The 21,628-nt window shown below is 39.3% G+C and overlaps 1 protein-coding gene across 1 annotated transcript; it reads left to right on the forward strand.

Annotated features, from left to right (window-relative positions):
* The first annotated feature begins 245 nt into the window (after positions 1-245).
* si:dkey-183c6.7 (urea transporter 2) lies at positions 246-21,535 on the forward strand. Its single transcript, XM_006802430.2, has 8 exons — positions 246-514; positions 1,941-2,130; positions 2,693-2,821; positions 3,849-4,038; positions 10,009-10,156; positions 18,895-19,026; positions 20,728-20,777; positions 21,163-21,535. The coding sequence occupies exons 1-8, from the start codon at positions 388-390 to the stop codon at positions 21,343-21,345; spliced, it is 1,149 nt and encodes a 382-aa protein (XP_006802493.2). The 5' UTR covers positions 246-387; the 3' UTR covers positions 21,346-21,535.
* Positions 21,536-21,628: the final 93 nt, after the last annotated feature.

The following is a 21,628-nucleotide window of genomic DNA, read 5'->3' on the forward strand; positions in this document are numbered from 1 at the left end:
GTAGCTTAAATGAACAAACAATAGGTAATGAGATGTCAGAGTGGGGTTGGCTGAAGAGAGGAGAAAGAGAGGACAGGGTCTTCTTCCTCTGATTTTGTTGGACTTTGTTCGTCTCTGGCACTGTGCTCGAAAGCTGTGTGAATACGTTACCCCCCTGGTTTAGAAGTTACCCCCTTGAACCGCACTGGAAAGGGAAGGGGGAGAGCAAGGGAGGCGAAGGAGAGTGGAGATGAACCAGAGGGAGCGGAAGGAAAGAACCAACAGAGGAACAAACACAGACAAGAACAGAACAAAAAGAGTCGCAAATAAGAAGAACCTTGAAGTGTTGCAGCATAATTATTATTCATTTGCCACGTTTTGTATTGGTGTGGCCCAGCAGCTGCAGGGATGTGGATAGAAACCAAAACAGAGATGGAGGAGGCCAGCAGGACCCGTGCCAGCTTCAGTCGGCGTGTGTTGAATGGCCTGCTATTGTGCAGTGGAGACATGGACCACTTGGATAAGTACATGAAGGGTAGGAAAAAACTCACAATACATGTCATCCGGAAGCCTTTTCTTATAATACTAATCTTAACCCTTTAAAGCCGGTCGCGTGATTGTTTTTAAATCCCTGTAGAACCAGAACCTCGTAAGCTAGCGCAATAATTTTTTTGCATATGAAACCGGAGGAGTTGTACTTACATCTTATGCCATCAGCTTGTCTTAAGTCACAGTTTTCTTCCACATAAAGCTTTGCAAAAATTGCATAAAAAGCGCTTGCAGGAACAAAAACATAATATTCCAGAAACAGCTTTGCCGATTCGATCAGCTGTTCGTAACACTTCCCACATTGAAACAGATGTCAGCGCGAACGATCGCATGTCTGCAATTTCCTGCCCGAAACCAGAAGTGACGTCATTTCCGTGGAAAATGTAGTTTTTACTTGTAGGCCTTAAAAGCCTATATTGGTGTTTTTTAAAGTCATGTTTGACTTTATGCTTTTCTGAATAGTTTCTGGGATGCTTAGAACTCAAATTGCGACCGTGGCTCAAGAGTTGGGAGTTCGCCTTGTAATCAGAAGGTTGCCGGTTCGAGTCCCGACTGGTGTTGGCCAGAAGGGCCGATGGCGCGATGTGGCAGTCTCACTTCTGGCAGCTGTGGCTACAACTGTAGCTTGCCTCCACCAGTGTGTGGATGACTGGGTGTGTAAAGTGCTTTGGGGTCCCTAGGCGGGACTAGTAAAAGTGCTATACAAATACAGGCCATTTCTCATTTTACCATTACTTTAAATAGTTTATTTTGATGCACATGCTGTTTTCTTTGCAAATTTGCATCATAGGATTGTTTTTTGTTTTTCCTGCAGTATATAAAAATTGCTGTATCTCAAAAATAAAACTATGAAGACACTCAAAATAAATTTCCTGTTGTTGTAAACTATTTTTTTTGCAACTTTTTTGTATTTAAAGTTTTGAGGCATAAGCCTCTTAAATTTCTCCAAGTAGAAATATATGTAAAAAAAACCCAAAAGTGATTTTCAGGTTTTTTTGTAGTTTATTGCACTTTTTAGTAAGCTCTGGCAGACTTGGTTCTATGGTAGGTCTTAAAGGGTTAATGTAATTAATCGCAAAACTTTGCCACTAGAGGAAGTGCTAAATTACCATAATTATAAATAAATGATTCAGAAATGCTTACATCACCATTAAAAAACGCAGATGTATTCATCATGCGACTCCCACAGAGAATACTGTCGCACTTTTTCTCCAACTTGGAACAAAATTATCATTAAAATCCAATTTTGATTCTGCTATAAAACCCTGACTTAGCAACAAGAAATCCAACTGCGGCTGAAATTTTGTAAAAGTTGCACTCGCCTCTTTCAGTCCACTTTTACATCTGCAAGCATCTTGCTGTGAAGTGCTGTTTATTTATAGGGACCTTTTTTTTTCCTCATGTGTCCTCAGACAAGTCATTTGTGCTACAGCTGGCAGTCTGTGGCCTGAGAGGGGTGACCAGGGTAATTCTGGCCAACAACCCGCTGAGTGGTGGTCTCATCCTGGCTGCCCTGTACTGGGCTTCCCCCTGGCAGGGCCTGCTGGGAACTCTGGGAGTATTGGCCTCCACGCTAACAGCTGTCATCACAGGACAAGACAGGTGGGACGATATAGAAATGCACAAACACAGGCAACACTACAGAAGCTGAAAGCAGTGAACATTTATGTGTCCATATTTAATGCTTTGGTCATTCTAAAAGCACATAAATAAAACATATCCTCTTTAACCTTTGACCTTGTAATCTACTCAGGTTCGCTATTGATCGGGGCTTCTACTTAAAATTCAGCTCCACAACTATAAGCCCTGCATACACACCACCCCGCATTTATTTTTGAAGACTTCTCCCAGTATTTGTACCATACAAAGTGAAATATGTTTTTAAGGTTTATAAAACAATTCCAGCTGAACAGGAGAGCCTCATATTTTTAACTTTGACGTGCAGAGATTTAATGTGACCCATGGGCCTCAGCTCATTAACTCAACTGAACATTTTATTTTTCTTGAGAACCCATTAAAATCTATTTAAAGCTTTGTGTTGCATTACAGAAAAACAGTACAGATTTATTACCTTTCAGGGTTTTTTTTATTTATGTATTTATTTTCCACATGCAAAATGTAATTGTCATATGTAAATATTCCTGTTCTGTGTCTGCATGTATAGTGTTGAGGTGGTGGGAGGTCATCATGGTTTTAATGGCATGTTGGTGTCTCTGCTGATGGGAGTGTATAGCTCAGCTGGAGACTGGTACTGGTGGCTCCTGCTGCCTGTCTTCCTGGGGTCGGCAACATGGTAAGAAACACATACACGGACTCATGTGTTTTATATTCCCTTCTTGTGTGTCCATTTTAGTATAGTATAGTAGTAGTATTTCCTCAGAGTGCTTTCTCAACTCTCAAGGTTTCTCAAGGTTAATGGTTCAGGTAAGGGAATGGCTGTCATTCATGTTGTCCTTTCAGTCAGATTCTCCGAATTCAAAATAAGATTTTTCCTTCTGTCTGCAGTCGTTCATTCTTTTATATCTGACTCTGTTTGCGAACTTCCCCATCTTTCTATATGCACTGTACATGTGAAAATCGCAGTCAACAAATATGACACTGATTAATCCAAATATAGCATGAAAGGAGGAGCTGATGTGGAGATGGGTTGCAAAGCAGCTTGGACATGCAAAGCAACCGGAGACAAGCTATGGCATATTGCCTAAATAGCATGCTGTAAATGTGAGGTGCCGGTTGAATGCATAAAAAGTGTATCAGCTGAGCCAGCAGTGATGCAGGCTGGCACTTAGATCAGCTGATCTACAGAGATTATATATTCTTTAAAAGACATCTTGTTATTTATTGATACATTAGCTAGTTGATTCTTTTTAGGGAGTAATTTTCACATACCCACCACCTCAGGCGTTTTCCAGACTTCAACAAATGTTAAGGTTGGTGTCATTCAGAAAAAAGTAGTTCATCATTATCATTATCATTATTTTCTTATCAAAAATGAACAAAGATGAAGTTGTTAAATTTCTCAGTTCAGTAATGCATATTTTAAACAAAGCACATTGGAATAAAGCTTCCCCATCATGAGTTGTCTCTGCTGAGATCTACAGTAGTCAGTCAACAGGATATTCAAGAAAAAGAAGTGACTGCCTCAGTGACAAAACATGTCTCCCACTGAAAAGTCCAGATAAACATTATACACTTTCTGGGTTTTCCTTACCTGGATGATAGAGCATGAATCAATAAGTTACCAGTGTAATTTTATCTATTTCAATTAGAAATGATTTCTATTTCTAATTACTTCTTCCTTACTCTTTTCCTTTTTTCAGTGTCTTTCTGTTTAGTGGACTCTCATCATTTTTAGACCACTGGGACTTGCCTGCTGCCGTGTTTCCCTTCAACATTATTATCATCCTCTACCTCCTGTGTACTGGCCCAGAACACCCCTATTTTCCACACCACTCAGTAAAACCACCAGGGGCCCTGGAGCCCAATGCTACAGAGCTCATAGCATTACAGGTAAAGAATATGTAAAACCTCTGAACTGTCTGATAAATATTGTAGAAGTAATTACGTGAAGGTACAGAGAGGCAACTATAATCTGGAATCGACGACTAAAACCTTGAGATATGGAATAAGAATGACCAAAATACTGAAGGCTACATTGTAACAGATTTTTATACCTGTCACCCTTTTGATTTTTGATTTTTCTTCCATACTGGGACAGAAAGTCTAACACCATGAAAATGAATTATTCATTTGTCTCATATCATCTTGCCATGTCCAGGTGCATTATTTGCCTCAGGCCTTAGCTTCCTGAAGTTGTCCAAATGTTTTCTGTGAAACTGTGAAAATTATTGAGACTGATTTCTGCATATTCAAGTTTATGTTAGAGTTGACATCTTGGTTTTCAGTCTGACTGTGTTGGCTCAGTTCTACTGGCATAATCACCCATTATATCCTGTCTATTCACTCAGGTGCCATTTCCTAGAGCAGCGGTCCCCAACCTTTTTTGCGCCACGGACTGGTTTATGCCTGACAATATTTTCACGGACCGGCCTTTAAGGTGTCGCGGATAAATACAACAAAATAAAACTAGTACCGGTACCGAAAAAAAGAAGATTTATTCATAACACACGTGAAAAGACCCAGGAAAACAAGTTAACGATAAAAACGATAACAAAATAACGCTGAAAACCCTGAAAACCATACATTTCACACCTGAGCCTCAACTCTCACGGCTTGGTACCAAACGACTCACGGACTCAAGGTTGGGGACCGCTGTCCTAGAGTATGTGGTACTGTTTATTGGGGGTATTTCGTTACAGAAAGAGAAATTTCTGTTTTTCTGGGTGTCCTCACTGATATAATTAGAACTATTGAAACTATTAAAACGGATTATGAAATAAATGTGTTAAGTGTCATATAAACTATACAACAGTACATAAAGAAAAAATCAAAATCTCTAACATCTTGCATAACCAAATAACTGTCTTTCGTGTGAGCCTAATTTTACTGGCACTAGTGATACTGTTAACTTCAGTGATAATTGTCACACAGGAGAGTCAGATTTACAGTAACATTACTTTGAGATGAGGATCATTTAATGATCCAGAACACAGGTGGGCTGTGCTCAATGCATTAGGAGAACTTTATTACAGCACTATATCTCATTGATGCCATTAGGAGTTTATTAGGATCCCACACATATAAAAGCAAGTCACACTTTCTTAAAATGTGTCTCTCTGCTGAGAGTTAATGGTGCTGTGAGACTAGTAGAGAGGAAACTAATATTCTTATCCAGGATGTGCCAGAGGGGTAAATATTAAATAGTGAAATTATGCTGGCAAAGACAATTTTTTAAAGATTTGGAGTCCAGCAGTGAATGCATTTGAAGTGCATCATGGGAAAAGTTTTAATTAATTTTAGTATGATCCCATTTTCTTCTAGATAGACAAACGCATATATATGAAAAAATGAAAAGTGCAATTACTGGACAAAGTTGTACAGTTTGTACAATTTTAACCCACACTTGGAAACAACATGAATGCAGGATGGAGCCATGCCTTCATTTTTTTTCCCCCACCAAATGTTGATCTTACCATCCAAATGTTGCAGCATTAATCAAGGCTCATCAAAACAGGCAATGTTTTTCCACTTTTCTCTTGCCTCTCTACATTGTTCAAGGTTTTCAGAGTTACCTTGGCTGTTTTCCTTCCAATCAGCTTGCAGCTATGTGGTTATTCTCCTCTGACATCTGGCGTTAACAAAGCTTTTTCCCTTAAGCTATCTTTCTTGGACCATTCTCTGTAAACCCTAAAGGTGGTTTTCCAGGAAAATCCCAGCAGATCAGCATTTTCGGAGATCCTAAGACCTGTGCATCTGGTGCAAACAATGATGAAACATTCAAAGTCACTTAAATCAGCTTTCTTCTGTCTGATATTTCTTCTTTCTTCTCTCTCATGTCTAAATATACTGAGAGCTTTTAATGAGATTGGCTAATTAGATATTTCTTTTACTAAGCAGCAGAACAGGTGTACCTAACAAAGTAGACAGGGAGTGCCTAATCACTCCACTTTAAGTCCCACCGGCACATTCGCCACTTGATTGGTTTTATGAAATTCTGCCTGAGAAGTATCAAACTACGTGATGGTTAACTGGATTTCTGTTACTGATGAGCTGACATCGTGAGGACTTCCACTAAAATATCTTAAAAAGGCAGCTCACCAAGTCATTTAAAAAGAAGAGATGCTGCTCATTTGCAGTCACAAAAGGAAATATTAGAAGTTGGTAGGATATATAATGAAGAAAAAAAGAGAGAGAAACCCAGCTTAACTAAGGCCAGGGTTATCCTAAGAGTGCGCATCATGTTGCAGCCTGGTCTCCAGAGTGAACAAGTAACTAGGAGCACTATATGCATAAGAGCAGCCAGCTATGACTCACCAGTTACTTAGCAACAGTCAGTGGTGGCGCTCCTGTTTGGAAATTATAATGAGTCAAAACTGTTTCAACTGGTGATTTTTGCTGGGAGAATGTGATTGCACAGGTTAAGCTCTTTATGAAGGTTACGGTTTTAATTGTACTCTTTTCCATTTCAATGGAGAGAAAGGGCTTGGACTTGTGATGAATGGTTTAAATATCAGGAGCGCTAATCAGGTTCCCAGTAAGTTTGGGAGTAGGTGGGTGGGCTGAGGTGGGGGTTCATGGGGATTTGGGAACTTGGGGCTCAGCAGTCAGGGACAAAAAGACAAAACAAAGTGAGAACTTACTCCTGAATTTGAAGCTGAAAGTATAGTCGACTGTCTACAAGTTGCTGAACAGTGTACCTTTGTAAGGAATTTATTTCCTTTCATCTCTTGAATTTAAATGAAAGGCACTTACCTTGAGCTGCTTCTCACAAGACAAGAATCCAGACTCTCACCAGCTGCTGTGTTCGGCTTTTGATCTCAGTGAGCCAGCTGGCATCTCAGCACTTACACAGCGACTGAATTTTAATTCGATCTTTGGCAGACCCAATTAGGTGACCCAAATCAGAAAAGCTTTGTGGTCATGTGGGTATTATAATGTCTTAACAACTAGGTTTATGCTCTAATGACAATTTGGCAGTTTAAAAATATACAGTCTATACAAAAATATTTTGTATAGACTCACACAGAGAAACACCAAAATACACTGGCAGGACATCAGGTCACTGACTTGATCATGGAAGAATATCCAGTTTCTTTGTGTTGAGAAACTCCTGTGTTGTCATTGCAGTATGCTTTGTGTCATTACCATTGTACTGTGAAACTCTGTCAGATTAATTTTGCAGCATTTGGCTGAAACTGAGCAGAAAGTAAAGCCCTGCACACTTGAGAACTTATCCAGTTATTTCTGTCATCATCAGCAAACACATCATTTCCACTTGCAGCCATTCATAAGGACAACTCATGATTGTGGATTCTGACAGTGATGCGACTGCTTTCTCAAGAGTGTCCTTGACTGGTGGAAGGGGGGTTTTACATCAAAGGAAGTAATTTACAGTCATCAAGGTTGAGGGCCAAATTATCAGCTAACTTGCATTATTTTTCATTTTTATTTTTCCTTTTACCAAAGCACACTCGTAGTCAGCACAGACTGCTTTCTCAACTAAACTGGAGCTCCAGATTCTCTCCTGGGCTGTTAGTACAATTAACCTCACAGCAATTCATGCTGTTTGTCAGATAACCAGCACCACAAACATGGTCAAAAGGTGCAGGTTAGTGACTCCAATTAGCCGAGGTTAGAAGATAACTGAGAGCATAGTTTGAACCCACCTGACAAACAAAGAGGACAAAGAGGAGTTATGCATTAACAAGCCCAATAACCCATGCATGACCTCAAGCCTTAATTCGGTTTATGTAAATATTTTATCCCATGTTGGGCAACATGCTGGCGTGATGGCACTCTTGCCTCGCAGCAAGAAATTTTGGGAAATGAAACCACCATCAGGCTGAGGGTCTTTCTGTGTGGAGTTTGCATCTTCTCCCCGTGTCTGCATGGGTTCTCTTTGGGTACTCTGGCTTCCCCCCACAGGCCTGAGACATGCAGTTAGGTTAATTGGTGACTGTAAATTATCCATAGGTGAGTATGTGAATGCAAACTGGTTGTCTGTCTCTCGCCTTATGGCAAATGGGACAGGCCACCCATGACCCAGATAATCAGAAGAAAAGGGATTGATTTTATCCCATGTGTTGTTGCCACAAAAGAGAAAATTACATATAGATACCAAATGCATTAGGCAGTAGTCAGGTGAGGCGCAGCTGCAGGAGAAGCCAACGCACCGGAGCTGCATCGGCTCATCGCGCCGTCCTGCGTAAATAGCACTGGGTCCTGAGTGTGTGTTGTGGTTGGTGATGTGTTTGGCGGTGATCTGGAAAGCTGCACCCGAGTATTGTTAAAACAGCAACCGTGAATAAAGTATGCTGGAAAGCATGAATGTATGGTCAGGTCTGCTGTGGATTTATTACACCAGCTTAATGCATATGCAAATTTGAGCATTTTAACATGGGAGTCAGCTGGAATTGAATAGCCTTTGGAATCAGCCTCAAGTGTCCATTTAGGGAACTTCAGTCTTTGGCTCCTTTGCTTTGACTTCAGCTTTCATCCACTGGAGACGAGAGACATTCTTTCAGTTTTTGTGCATGACTTTGCTTCATTATTTCTTTAAGAAAATAACAATCCCCTGCTAACAAAACACTGATGGCAGGGACATGACCTTAGAAGACCTGTAAGCAGGCTTCCTGGTATGAAGCTATCTGACAGAGACTACAGACTGAAGTTGTTTCTTCTTTTTTTAGCACATTGCCTAAAGTGTATTTCTGTACACGACGATATGCAAAGTAACTGCAAAGTTGTATAAACTAGATTAGCCATGCTGCCAGCCGTCAGTGCTGTAAGGTGTCCTGAATATGGAGTCAAGATTTACACACGATTCCATTAACAAGCATCACACCCCGTGGCACAGTTTGTCCCTCACACTAAATAATTACTTTCCACAACTTTCTGCTCCATCACCTCAGATTCTTTTTTTCTGTTTTTTCCCCACATATCAAAGTTTCTCCATCTTTCCCTCCTTCAGACATATTTCATTATTTCCTTTCTGATTCACTCCATCTGTCAGTCTTTCATCGCATAAAAAGCTGTTCCTTTAACTTAATAGATTCCCTTTTTGTCTGTTACTTATGAGATTTAAAACCTCTAAATCCTTCTTTTCATCTCTGTGCCTCTCTTCCTTCCAGTCTGTTCCCCTGCTCTGCTGTGCAAATCTCCTTCCTCCTTTCTTCCTTCTTTATCTCTCTCCTTCCCTTTAGTTTACAACGAACAAGGTCACTGTGATCCTGTCCCATCCTCATATTCCTTGCTACTTCTTCTTTCATCTTCCCAATTTCCCCATTTTTATCCAGTATTTATTTTCTGTTGCTCTCTGTTTTACTTTTCTTCCATCAGTCTCCAATTCCTCCTCCATTCTTTCTTTCACTCATGTTTCCTCTGGTTCTCTCCAGAGATGGGGATGACGTCGATCCTATTTATATTTGATGTCTTCGGCTTCAGTCAGTCGGCTGAGGATGGTGCTCTGGCTGCACTTCACTGACAGTGTATTTAATCTTGCACAAACACACGCGCATACACAGGCACGCATGCAAGAGTTACAGCAATATAATGAAAGACCGTTTATGACTTGTAAATATCCGCGACAGGCAGGTGCACCAGCACGTCACCATGGAAACTCTTCATTTAACTGGTTTGGATGCAGCACGGGTGTGTGTAAATGTTGGTAAAAAAAAAAAAAAAAAGGATTCCTGATTTAAGCTACAAGAAAGTCACTGAGGTTATTTCAACCATTGTGTTATTATGTTTTTGTGAGAGTGTTTCTGCTCTTGCAACTTATATAAATTCTGTGTAATGCTCTTCAGTATGCTAGGTAATAAAAGCAAAGCAAATAATCCCCTAAGTCCTCTCTTTGTCCAGGTAATACGTGGCATCCCTCTTGGAGTGGGTCAGATCTTTGCCTGTGGGGACCTGGGACCGTCCCTTCTCATCTTGGGAGCTGTTTTCCTCTACTCCCCCTTGCTCGCCGTCCATGCTCTGCTGGGATCCACAGTAGGAACGCTGACCGGTTGGTTTCAATCTGTGTGCTCATGTGGCTGCGTGGGAGGAGTGGGAGAGAGAAAAGTGTTATTGCATTTGTTTGTGCATCATACAAATGCACCACTCACAATAAATCCCAATTTAACACAGTCTTCAGTGATACTGGGATCAACTTGTCAGCAGTTCCTTGTATGATACATCACCTTAGAGCTCACCACTTACAGGGAACTCCTAATCTTCACAGGAAAATGTGAGGAGGTGAGTATTATTGTGTGAAAATAGTTGTGTAACAATGTCCTCAGTGGCTCTGGGGTACCATTTCCAAGCATGAGACAATATTTATGATAGAAAGCCAGCAGTTCAAACTATAAGAAAGACATTTATGCTTACTGAGGGGAGAAGTAAACATCACAAGGTAGTTTTGTTTGTGTTATGAGGGAGGGGGGGGGGGGGTAGAAGGATCCAATTTACCTTCACAAAGGACTTAAAGTCTGCCTCTTTTGAGCCTATTAGGCCTTTCTTGAAGACATTGTAAATATAAGACACAAAACACAAAGAAAAATACAGCCTCAGTCAGACTGAAAATTGGAGTAGCTCATGGTTCCCTACAGAGCTGCTCTAGGTCTGTTTCATGCTCTGACCTCTGTGATTTTACAAATTGTGAATCCAAATTTTATCCATATGAACCTGCTTTAGTTTACTTTAGAAAAAATGCACACATTGGACAGGTTGCAAATCAATTACAAGACTGGAAGACACAGATTATTCATATTCTTATTCACACAATTATCCTACAGTAATTTACATGCCTTGAGATTGATACCCAGGTGGAGGCATGATGATAATCCCAACTGAGTCATTAACATTTACACATAATATACTGGAAAACTCTGTTTATATTAACAATATTAACAGATTTGGCCAAAAAAGCTATGCTTTATCATGCTTTACTGGTTTGTGAAACAATGTGTCAAAGTTGGTGTTACGCATGTAGTCACACCTGTGCCCAAAAGCAGAATGCAATACCTCTGCCAGGACCTGAAGACGTAAATGTCTGCATGTGAAGTGTCAAATGAAAGTGTGTTTTAATGAGGTCGGTTTCAGGTTAGGTTCATGCATCTCTCTGAAATTAAGACATGTCAGCAGCATATATATAAATAAGAAACTGTTAGCAGCAGCAGCTTGTGCGTACTAAGCTAAATAAAACAAAGAGCAATTAGTCATGCAGAGCACTAATACTGCTGGCTTATATACACACCCACGGGGCTGTGGCACAGTGTTCTTCTCATATCTGCTTCACTCTGACTCTGTTTACACAAAAGAATGAGAAACGCTGGACGTTTAGCACTGATTCCAGCCACATCTATGTAACTTTAGTACAGTGTCCTAAAATACTGTGTGTGTGTGTGTGTGTGTGTGTGTGTGTGTGTGTGTGTGTGTGCGTGTGTGTGTGTGTGTGTGTGTGTGTGTGTGTCTACATCATGTGTGTTTGTAGCTATGAGTCATACAGAATAAAAAAAAGAAGAGTGGGAGTGAGCTGGTACAGCTACACACTCACACAAACCTGTGGACACATGCTAACAGTGGCAGGGACATACACACAGGAGTGCAGAAACACACAAACACAAACAACCACACAGACCGCTGCAATAAAAACAACAGTGTGATGGGAAAGTAATCAAAGGGTTGTGACTATAATGAGATTGTGTAGGAGACAGAGCCAAGAGGAAGCAGCCTGATGTAGCGTAGCAGCTAAACGCAGACAGACAAAATGCCAAAGTCTCTCTCACTGCTATTTGTGCATTCTCTCTTTTTTCTGTCATCCATTCTTCTTTCCTTCATTTCTTTGTAATGTGGCTTTTGCTCTTAGTGATTTTAGAATTTTAGTCATATTTTAGCCATATTAAGCTATTTGAAGTATTTTATTAACATGAAAGTCACTCACTTTTGTCTCTGTCATTTAGACACCTATAGTTTAGGGCTCCATCAGAAAGATTTTAGCTGCTGCAAAATCCAAAATTTAGCCGCTAGCCTAAAATATGCTCTTATCCAGCAAACAATCCTGTTCCTAATTTTAAATGCTGTTGTTACTGCAATTGGCTTACTATACATCTGCCAGGCAACAAATCTCTCAAAAAGAATAAAACTAAACTTCATTTATTGTTTTTGTACTTTTTGTCTACAAAAGTCTGATGTATCAGATTCGTCTGCATCACAGATCTCCACAGTTGTTCTTAACTACTAAATAAATGACATGTTGCACTATACTGTATATACAGTCATGAGAAAAGTTCATAACATTTACTGTGTAATTATAAGCATCATTTAACCTCTTGGTATTGTTTCGTGAACCAGAAGAAAAATGGACACCCACACACCGAAAGAAAAGAAGCCACAGCAGCAACAATTGAGACAGTTAAGAGCTAATAAGTGCTACAAGGTTAGACTTACAACTGAATCCTGTTCAGCAGAGAATTAGAACAAGAATAGAAGGATCAGTGTCAGGAGAAAAAAAACATGGAGATGGAGAATTGAGAAAGGCTATAATAGGTTTTGAAGGGAAAGTAAGGATAAGGCCTGACCTGAGTAAACATCTCTTATATTAGTCCATGTTTTATCCTTTGAATCCCCTCTTGCATTTGCCATTAAATTGGGAAGGGAGACACAACAGTGTCAGAATGAGGCTCTCTGTGTTGTACGCAATGTCAATCAGTCTATTTCACTTGCTGGTTTTATCTGTTTTATGTGGAATAGAAACCAGCAAGTCTAGGCCATTCAACAAGTAATCCAGTAATGTCTATGTTGGTGTGCGCGTTCAAAGGTTATCAATGTGAATGTGTAAGGAGTAGGCAAACCTAAAATTAAGTGTAAATAAAAAAGTGACAGGGAGAGAAACAACAAAAGATTGTTATAATTCATGACACGTGATTAAAAAAAAAAAAAAAAAGCTGGTATTTACTTTAAGAAGAGAACAAGCTTGTAAACTATTGTGAACCTTGGAGTGACCTTGTATCATTATTTGGACAAGATGGGTAAATTGATAATTCCTTTGTGATATTTGACCGACTATTTAGTAAGATACACAATGATCAGTAGGCACTGTTTTAATTACGTTTATTAACTAGGTGTAAACATTTTTTTTTGATTTGCTATACAAAAACCCAGACAAAACAAAATAAACACACAAAACAAACAAACAAAATCAAATATAAAATTGGAATGTAAAGGTGGATTGTACATTTAGATTTCTGGTTACAAATAAAAAAGTAATAAAATAAGAAAAACAATACAAACAAACAAGAACAAACAAACAAAAAACCCAAAATGTTTTGAAAAGAAAACATTTTAAATATTTTTATTCTTTTTGTTAAAATACTAAGGCTTACTACTTATACCATGAAATTATGTTCGTTTTTTTAAATATACAGTATCTCAGTGAGTACACCCCTCACATTTTTGCAAATATGTTCTGTTGCCAGCATTTAGATGGCTTTATGCTGAGTAATTTTGAGATGACAGCAAATTTACACTGTTATACAAGCTGTACACTGACTACTTTACATTGTCTCAAACTTTCATATCTCCAGTGTTGTCCCATGAAAGGATAGAATAAAATATTTACAAAAATGTGAGGGGTGTACTCACTTTTGTGACATACAAGTAAAAGTAAAAAAACAAAAAAAAAAAGTATAATTCATCTATGGACTAAATGTCACCAGTTTATTTCTTTGTTTGTTTGTTTAGGTTTTGTTTTGTACTTACAAAGTATGAAATCAGTGACAAAAACATAAATAAAAACAAAAAAATGACTGTAGTGCTAAATGTGTAAAGATCAAAAGGCAGGCAGGTGGCAGATGTTCAGAAATGTGTAATTTATTGACAGGCCGATGAAATCATTGAGGCTGTCTCAGCTTAACAGCTTCATCACCTTTTAATGTCCTCAGAAGGAGGCAGAAAGATACAGAAGCATGGGTCAGACTTGGCGAGGAGAGAGTGTGAGGACATTTTTAGAGCTGTCATTCAAAGGATTGTGCTGTAAACTAGTCCCATGAGGGATTTCAGGAGAAGGAGATCAGGGGCTGTATGTAGGCCATAGCCTGTCTACCTTCTGCTGCATTCATATTGTGTATCAGGTGCAGGAGGAAAGAAAAAGTGAAGCATCAGAGAAGTCAACTACGGTTCACTCTTAACTCTGGGTTCTTTCATCAAATGATTTTTCATCAAATCTCACATCTGCATTTGTGATTTTGCATAGCGTAGCATCAGAAGAACAAAAGAAAGGAGGAAGAAGAAGGAGAAGGATGTTTATTTGTGACATGAAGTATAATGTTGTAATGCATAGGGATGTTTAAAATATATCAAATTAGAGTGTAAAGTAAACGGCAACACCTGCTTTTGTGATTTTATTTAGGCTCTTAGCAGAATTATGGTCAAACTGTACACCAGTGGTCTTGAGTCAGACCTTCGGGTATTACATAAGAAGCTTAACGACATAAATGAAGTATTTTCTGTGAATGGCTGAGCTGAACAGTCTGAAATTTCTGTTTATAAAGTCAAAGCATGTTTCTATTAAATTTCATAGTAATCATAGAATAATGGAAATTTCCAAAGGTACAATGATTTCCAGTAAATAACTGTAGCAATAACCATGAATCAGGCCAGCAAAAAGAAAAACTGCCCATTTCTACTATATTTCATAGTGATATTGTTTTCACACTTTTATTCCATTATTACCATGTTATTACCAAGCTGTAATATAAAGTACTACTAAAGCTAAGATAAATAATTCCATCTGATGCTTAGACTGTTGAACCCTAGAGAGTATTAACATTTGAGTCCACAATTTTCCCCTTAAAAACATCAAAGGATGCGTCACTAGTTGCATGAAGCCCAGAGGATCAGTGCCTCCAGTATTACTTTCATGGGTATAGGCACTAAAAATATTGGGGTGGCACACCTGAAACAGAATTTCCAGCTTTATTATGCTGTTCCTGCCTCTCACCCTATGGTACCTAGGATAGCACCCACCCCCCCACCCCCCATCCATGCAAGGAAGAGCATGGATGGATGGAAGAATGGATGGATATTATCCTGTTGTCAATTATAGGTTGCTTGAAAGATATGGCAAGAGAAGAGAGAGAGAAAATAATTTCCTTGTTAATTTCCTGCTATTAAAGTGAACAAGCTTTGTAGGATGTCTTCCTCTATCTTGTGCTCAAGTTTATTAGAATTATTACCAACATAGGACGGTCTTGTCAGGAGGGTCCACTAGGTGGGAAAGGAAATTTAGGAGGCAAATACCAAAATACCAAGTTAGACATTATGCAAAGTTCGTATGAGTTCATTGCAATTAATTTCTCCACCATTTACTCTTTTTGCAAGTCATTGTTAATGGAGGAATGTGAAAAAAGAAATGGGAGGAGAGGAGAAAAAAGGAGAGAGGACATACTGGATTTTATATGATATGAATGCTCATTCCGACTCATTCTGATAGCACAGATGACATCAGAAACAGAGTTTCACAGCCAGAAACACACAAGAATAAAGACGTAAAAACAGTAAAAAAAAAAAATTTAGTATCCTCCAGGGACTTTCTCCATCAAAGCTATTAGTCTTTAATGGTGTAGAAAGAGACCAAGTGGGAAAAGGAGGAGTGATGTAGGAAACAATGAAGGGAAAAGTACTGCATGTGAGAAACAAAAGAAAATGGTTGGAATAAAAGATGGAGAGTGTGAAAGGAAGCAGAGACAAGAGGGGAGTGCAGCGTTTAACGAGCAGCTGCTGAAGGAGGTGGCTGTAAAAAGAGAAAAAGCAAACGGGAGTGGAAGCCAGTAGTCTAGCAGACACAGAGTAAGGAAGCACCACAGGGGTGTGGTCAGTCTGCTTCAGGTCCAGACTGCCAAACTGCTGCTGCCAATGCCTTGTAATAAGGAAATCAATCACAGCACTGCCTGAGGGTTATTAATCTACAGACGAGCCACCGAAATTGATAGTTCCTTGTAAAATACAGTCTGTGAAACCAGCGAGCACGCACAGTCGCCATGCATTTACACTGTGTATATCTTTCATTTTCAGTCATTAAAGAGTTTCTACTGGGTCTGAAAGATAAAAAAAAAATGTACTTAGCAAAGTAGAGCTCATCCAACTTAGTGCACATGTGTGTAAATGATTTATAAAAAGAGCAAATGGAGGATTAAACGGTCACGCCTCACAACCAGACCGTGTTCAGTTATTTATTTTATAATATTCGACATATCCAGACAGTTAAAAATCCATCACTCCTACTACAGGGCTCGTGCTGAATCTTATGAGCTACGTGATGCCCATTTACTAACAACTTAGCAATATGCACTCTTTTTCTCCAGAGTATATAGTCACTTGCATTAGATCTGAGGGAAGGCACTGGGGATTAGACACAATATTGGTGCGGCTCTTGGAATGCAAATATTTCAGAAGCTGGATGGATTATCACGCTATTTTTCACATTGATGAACATAATTTGGGCATAATGTGTCCTAATGACTTACAGGTTAATCTTGTTATTAACAAGTACATGATAGATTGCCATGAAAGCTGATATTGGTATGTCCTTGAAATGAATATTAATTATTTTGATTGTGTCCTAACTATTAATCTGCAATCTACAACAGGTCAACATTTGAATATGTCCAATACTGTAATTAGAATTTCTCCTGACATACTAATTAGCAATTGCTGGCATTCTGCTGATGGATTGGGATGCATTACATTAAAAGGTGTTTACCTACATGAGGGAAGTGAACATGCAGCCATTGCAAATTAGGTGTATGACAATGGAGCAAAAATAAATTGATTAAATAATCAATCAGGAAACAATCTAACACAAAAACTTTTCCAAAAGGTCAGATCTGCTCCAAATGTAAGGTTGAAGATGCATCCATCCAGCTCCATCTGTTGCCTTCCTCTTATCTGATTCAGGGTTACAGGTGGGCTGAGGTTATCCCAGGGCGAGAGGTGGGGTACACCAAGTACAGGTGACCAAGCTATTGCAGAACTAACACAAACAGACAACTATTCACACTCATATTCCGGGGTACACGAAGAGAACCCACACCCACAGAGAGGGAACAATCAAACTCCACATAGAAAACCTACACCAGGAGATGCCGGACCAGAGCAGCACAGATACTGAAGGACCCGTCCCATCCTGGCAACAAACTGTTCCAACTTCTGCAATCTGGTAGAAGGTTCCGCATCATCCGGGCAAGGACAGAGAGACTCAAGAGGAGCTTCTATCCCCAAGCCATCTAGGCCCTAAACACACACACACCCGCCCTCTCACATCATCTATAATTGACTGAGACAGGACTCTCTTCCAAACACTCTAAACCCAGGCACAATGTACATTCCAAATTCCTTTAATTTTAAATATGTTTATATTGTCTATTCTGTAAAATAGTCAGATGTCTATTCATATTAATGTACAGAATTCACCTGCTTGCTGCTACTACTGCACATTCACCCAATGTATATACTATATATTGGGTGCATTTTTGCACATGTTGAGGAGCGTGTCAGGTTACATTTCACTGTGTGTTATACTTGTATAACTATGCATGTGAGAAATAAAGAACCTTGAACCTTGAACCTTGACAAGCTTCAACCAGTCAGTGGATTGTGCGCCACAACACTGTGTTGCAATACTTTTTTCTTTTTTTTTTTACATTTCAACAAAGGTTAAATATTTCAGAGAAATGTTAACTGTCATGCTCACTGATTCTGGAAAAAAAAAACTTGTTGGCCTTTGCAGATGAACTCAGTGGCTCTACGTGTTCTTACTTCATTGTATTGAAATTGTTATTCTCTCTCGTGAAGGTTGAGAGACATTGTGCAGCTGGTGCCGGAGGTGAGGGAGAAAAAATGTCAGTGCTTTTGGCCCTGCAGAGATTTATCTGGGTCAGCATGCCCCCTGTGCAGTTTGCTTTTAGTTTCAGCGTCACACTGTTGTGGATATCTCGTGTGCACGTGAGTCAGAGGCAAGGCATTGACCTTGTCTTAATCCACCTGCCTCTTTGACATCAAACTCAGAATGAATTAATCTCTTGTGATGAAGATTTGAATGTTATTCTCTGTTTCAAATCTAAAACGGCATGTCACTGATATGTTAAGTGTTAAGAAAATGTAATAGGCTCAATTCAACCTGCAATATTCTGGAATACAATAGACAAAGCAGGCAAATTGACAGCGGTTACCTTAGTGATGCATCATATTCTGTAAACCCAGTCACACAAGACTTTAAAATACTAACTGCTCTTCTAGGAGCTTCAGTGAAATGTTGATATTTAGTAACATTTGTTCTCTAATCTGTGCTTTTCTCTTATTTTTGTATCTTGATTGTATATATATTCTTGCTGTCCACTATTTATATTTTATTGCTGTGGAGCACCCACAATTTCATTATACATGTACAATGACTATAAAGGCCAATTCTATTCTATTCTACTCTGGACCAGTTTTTGTCTCTTCCTGTGTGTCGATTTGAAGTAGCAGCCAGGAAACATTAAAATGTCCTTATTAGGTTACACGCAAATTACACGTTGCACTGAGAGCAGCCACACAATAGTGTGCATGTAGCACCACCACATGGACAGTTATTTAGTACTTCAGTTTGTCAGTGATGGATACAGTAATTAATTGTTATTTGTGTATTTCCACTTGTGTTATTACCATATCTGTGAACAAGTGTGACTCATTCATTGGCTCTCATTGTGTGTATGTGTGTGGCAGGTTTGTCCATGGCAGTGCGTCATGAATCTCTGTACTCAGGTCTGTCAGGGTTTAATGGAGCTCTGGGCTGCATGGCTGTTGGAGGATTCTTTATCTTCAGCTTGTGGACGCACCTCTTTGCTATCGCCAGTGGTAACACAAACACACAGACACACACAGGCACAGTTATTATCTGTTGTCTCAAGTATCTAATGGCAGTTAAATGACGCTGTAGTTACATAACAAATGATGTAAGATGGCATTTAAGTACAAATTTATTCTGGGGGATGCTCTTCTCTAGCCATTGTGTATACTCTAATACGCACAATAGCTGTCGCCTTAGAAAAAGCGCCCTACCAAACAAGTACCTTGGGTATCAGGAATGTGGTGCAAGAAATTTGACAAATGGAATATGTGGAGTTACCTGCTGTGGTGACGCCTTTTAAATAAGAGAACAGCTTAAAATGGCTTTCAACAACAATACAACCATATTGTTTCCCATTGTTAAAATAATATGTGCTTGAAATGAAGTGACCTTCCTTGTATTTGTCTTACAGAATTAATAAAACAGCAAAACAATCTTTTTGCTTGTGTAATTGTGAGTCTCAGTACTTAAATATGCCACTGGAGGGCAACAAAAGTTTTATTACTGGTCTAAATGTAAGCTTCCCGTTGCCTCTGTCCATGGTGCTGAAGCATTGAAGTGGGCTGTTACTTAGCTTTAACCCTTTAAAACAGGGGAGGGCAACTCCAGGCCTCAAGGGCCGGTCTCCTGTAGGTTTTAGATGTATCCTTGACCCAACACGGCTGATTTAAATGGCTAAATGACCTCAACATGTCTTGAAGTTCTCCAGAGGCCTGGTAATGAAATAATCATTTGGTTCAGGTGTGTTGACCCAGGGTGAGATCTAAAACCTGCAGGACACCGGCCCTTGAGGCCTGGAGTCGCCCACCCTGGGTTAAAGCAGTCAAATGTATTTATTTTTTTATTTATCTTGAGAATGTGGGTAAAAAGTTTTTATGTGTCAAAAACCTGATAGTAATATGTAATACTCACAGCAACCAACTTACTTTGAGAGAAAATTGAGGTCAAACAAACAATACCCATTTACATGGGTCTCTGAGATATTCACCCGTTTGAATGAAAGGCCTCTTTTTTGTGCATTTATGTAATTTGCTCAATGTGCTGATATCCTTTGACTCATCAAAATGTCACTTACTCCATCACACCTCTTCTCAGTGAATCATCACTAAATGAATTCTTTTGTTGATCATTCTGATGTTGAATCATCCCTCCTTAAGAAGAATATGGCATGTCTCCATTAATGACCACATACATATGAAATAAACAGCTTATTTAACCCACAGTCACTCCATTTATGTACATACACTACTTCTGCTTTCCTGTCATTAATTCAGTTTATTTCCCCCTTTTCTACATTATCCCTCTACTTATTACTGCTCCTCTCCTTTTTTCCTCTCCTTCATGCTGAATAGCTGTAATTACACTGAACAATTATTTCTAATTGTGTCAGTTATAAGCTGGAAAGGCATTCTGAATAGACAGATTATCTTTCTATTCAGAATGTGTTTCCTTTTCAAACCTTTAACACATGAATACAGAATCAAATTGCAGCTCAGGCAAAAAGTGGTACTGACCTCTCTGAAAAGGGACCTAGTCTGCTCACATTAGCTAAATTGGCCTTACGTGGAGCTGGTACTGTGTCTACTGTCAGGAGAAAGTGCAACTAAATACCACAGAGCAGTATGTGAGACAGAAACCTGGAGAGTGATAGGGAGTGAATATGTGGAGGATATATTTGACCTAATCTTTTGTTTTTCTCCCATCCACAGCCTTCTTCTCTGCATATGCTGACATTGCTTTGAGCAATTTGATGGGAACTGTGAGTACACACAGAGGCCTTTCACAAACCTTTTCACATTTCTGATCCCAAGCTTGCAAGCTTGGCTTCTTATGTTTTATACTCTGTAGAACTTCCAATTCTTCCAAAGTAGTATATAGCTTTCAAATTGATTGGAACTAGATTGTGAAATTTAAATCACTTTCTTTAGCCTTAGATGTGTTTACAGGAGCCACCAAATGTAACTAAAATAACTATAACTTTCAAATAAGTAGTTACAATAGATACACGATCCCTGTACTTGGATTCAGTGTCCTAAAAGCTTGCATATATATAGAAGGAGAATTTCCAAAAGCAGTGGACATGAAATTTTGTCTCACTTCAGTCTTATTCATTATTAAAGATCCTCTCTCTTTTTTCTGCCAAGGTTGGTCTGCCAGCATGCAGCTGGGCAGCTACTCTGGTGGCCACACTAATGTTGCTGTTGACCGGCAGTTTAGCAGCGTACCGCATCCCGATTGGTCAAGTGAGAGCTCCTGAACGCAACCTGCAGTTGCGAAGCCAATGGGAAGCTGGAAACACCGAAGAAAGGGAGAGCGCAGATGTGTAGCGTGAGGATAGACATGCACCTGTGTACGCAGTACAGTATCTGGACTGTCATGTTGTTAGCTGGATGGAGTAGACCATAAAAGTTTTAGGTAAACATTCTCATGTCAGCATAGGCCTGTTAAAGATGGTGAACACTTTACTGAACACTTTAAGGAGGAGTTCATTCTATATTTTGCCCACAGTGTGGCAATTAAGGCACAGTAGTGAATTGTTCAGTTGTATTGTATTCAAACCTGACCATTTCTATTAAATATGTCAAATATTCCACTCTGATTAGCCCCCTG

Source organism: Neolamprologus brichardi, chromosome 3, assembly GCF_056152115.1.
Source record: "Neolamprologus brichardi isolate AB-2024 chromosome 3, ASM5615211v1, whole genome shotgun sequence".
Lineage (NCBI taxonomy): Eukaryota > Metazoa > Chordata > Actinopteri > Cichliformes > Cichlidae > Neolamprologus > Neolamprologus brichardi.

What these genes read in the sequence shown, in the direction of transcription:
- si:dkey-183c6.7 (XM_006802430.2), top strand. Translation starts at nt 388, where the DNA reads ATGTGGATAGAAACCAAAACAGAGATGGAGGAGGCCAGCAGGACCCGT. An exon ending in CAGAGCTCATAGCATTACAG is followed by an intron (nt 4,039 to 10,008) that starts GTAAAGAATATG and finishes CTCTTTGTCCAG; the next exon opens with GTAATACGTGGCATCCCTCT. An exon ending in TGAGCAATTTGATGGGAACT is followed by an intron (nt 20,778 to 21,162) that starts GTGAGTACACAC and finishes TTTTCTGCCAAG; the next exon opens with GTTGGTCTGCCAGCATGCAG.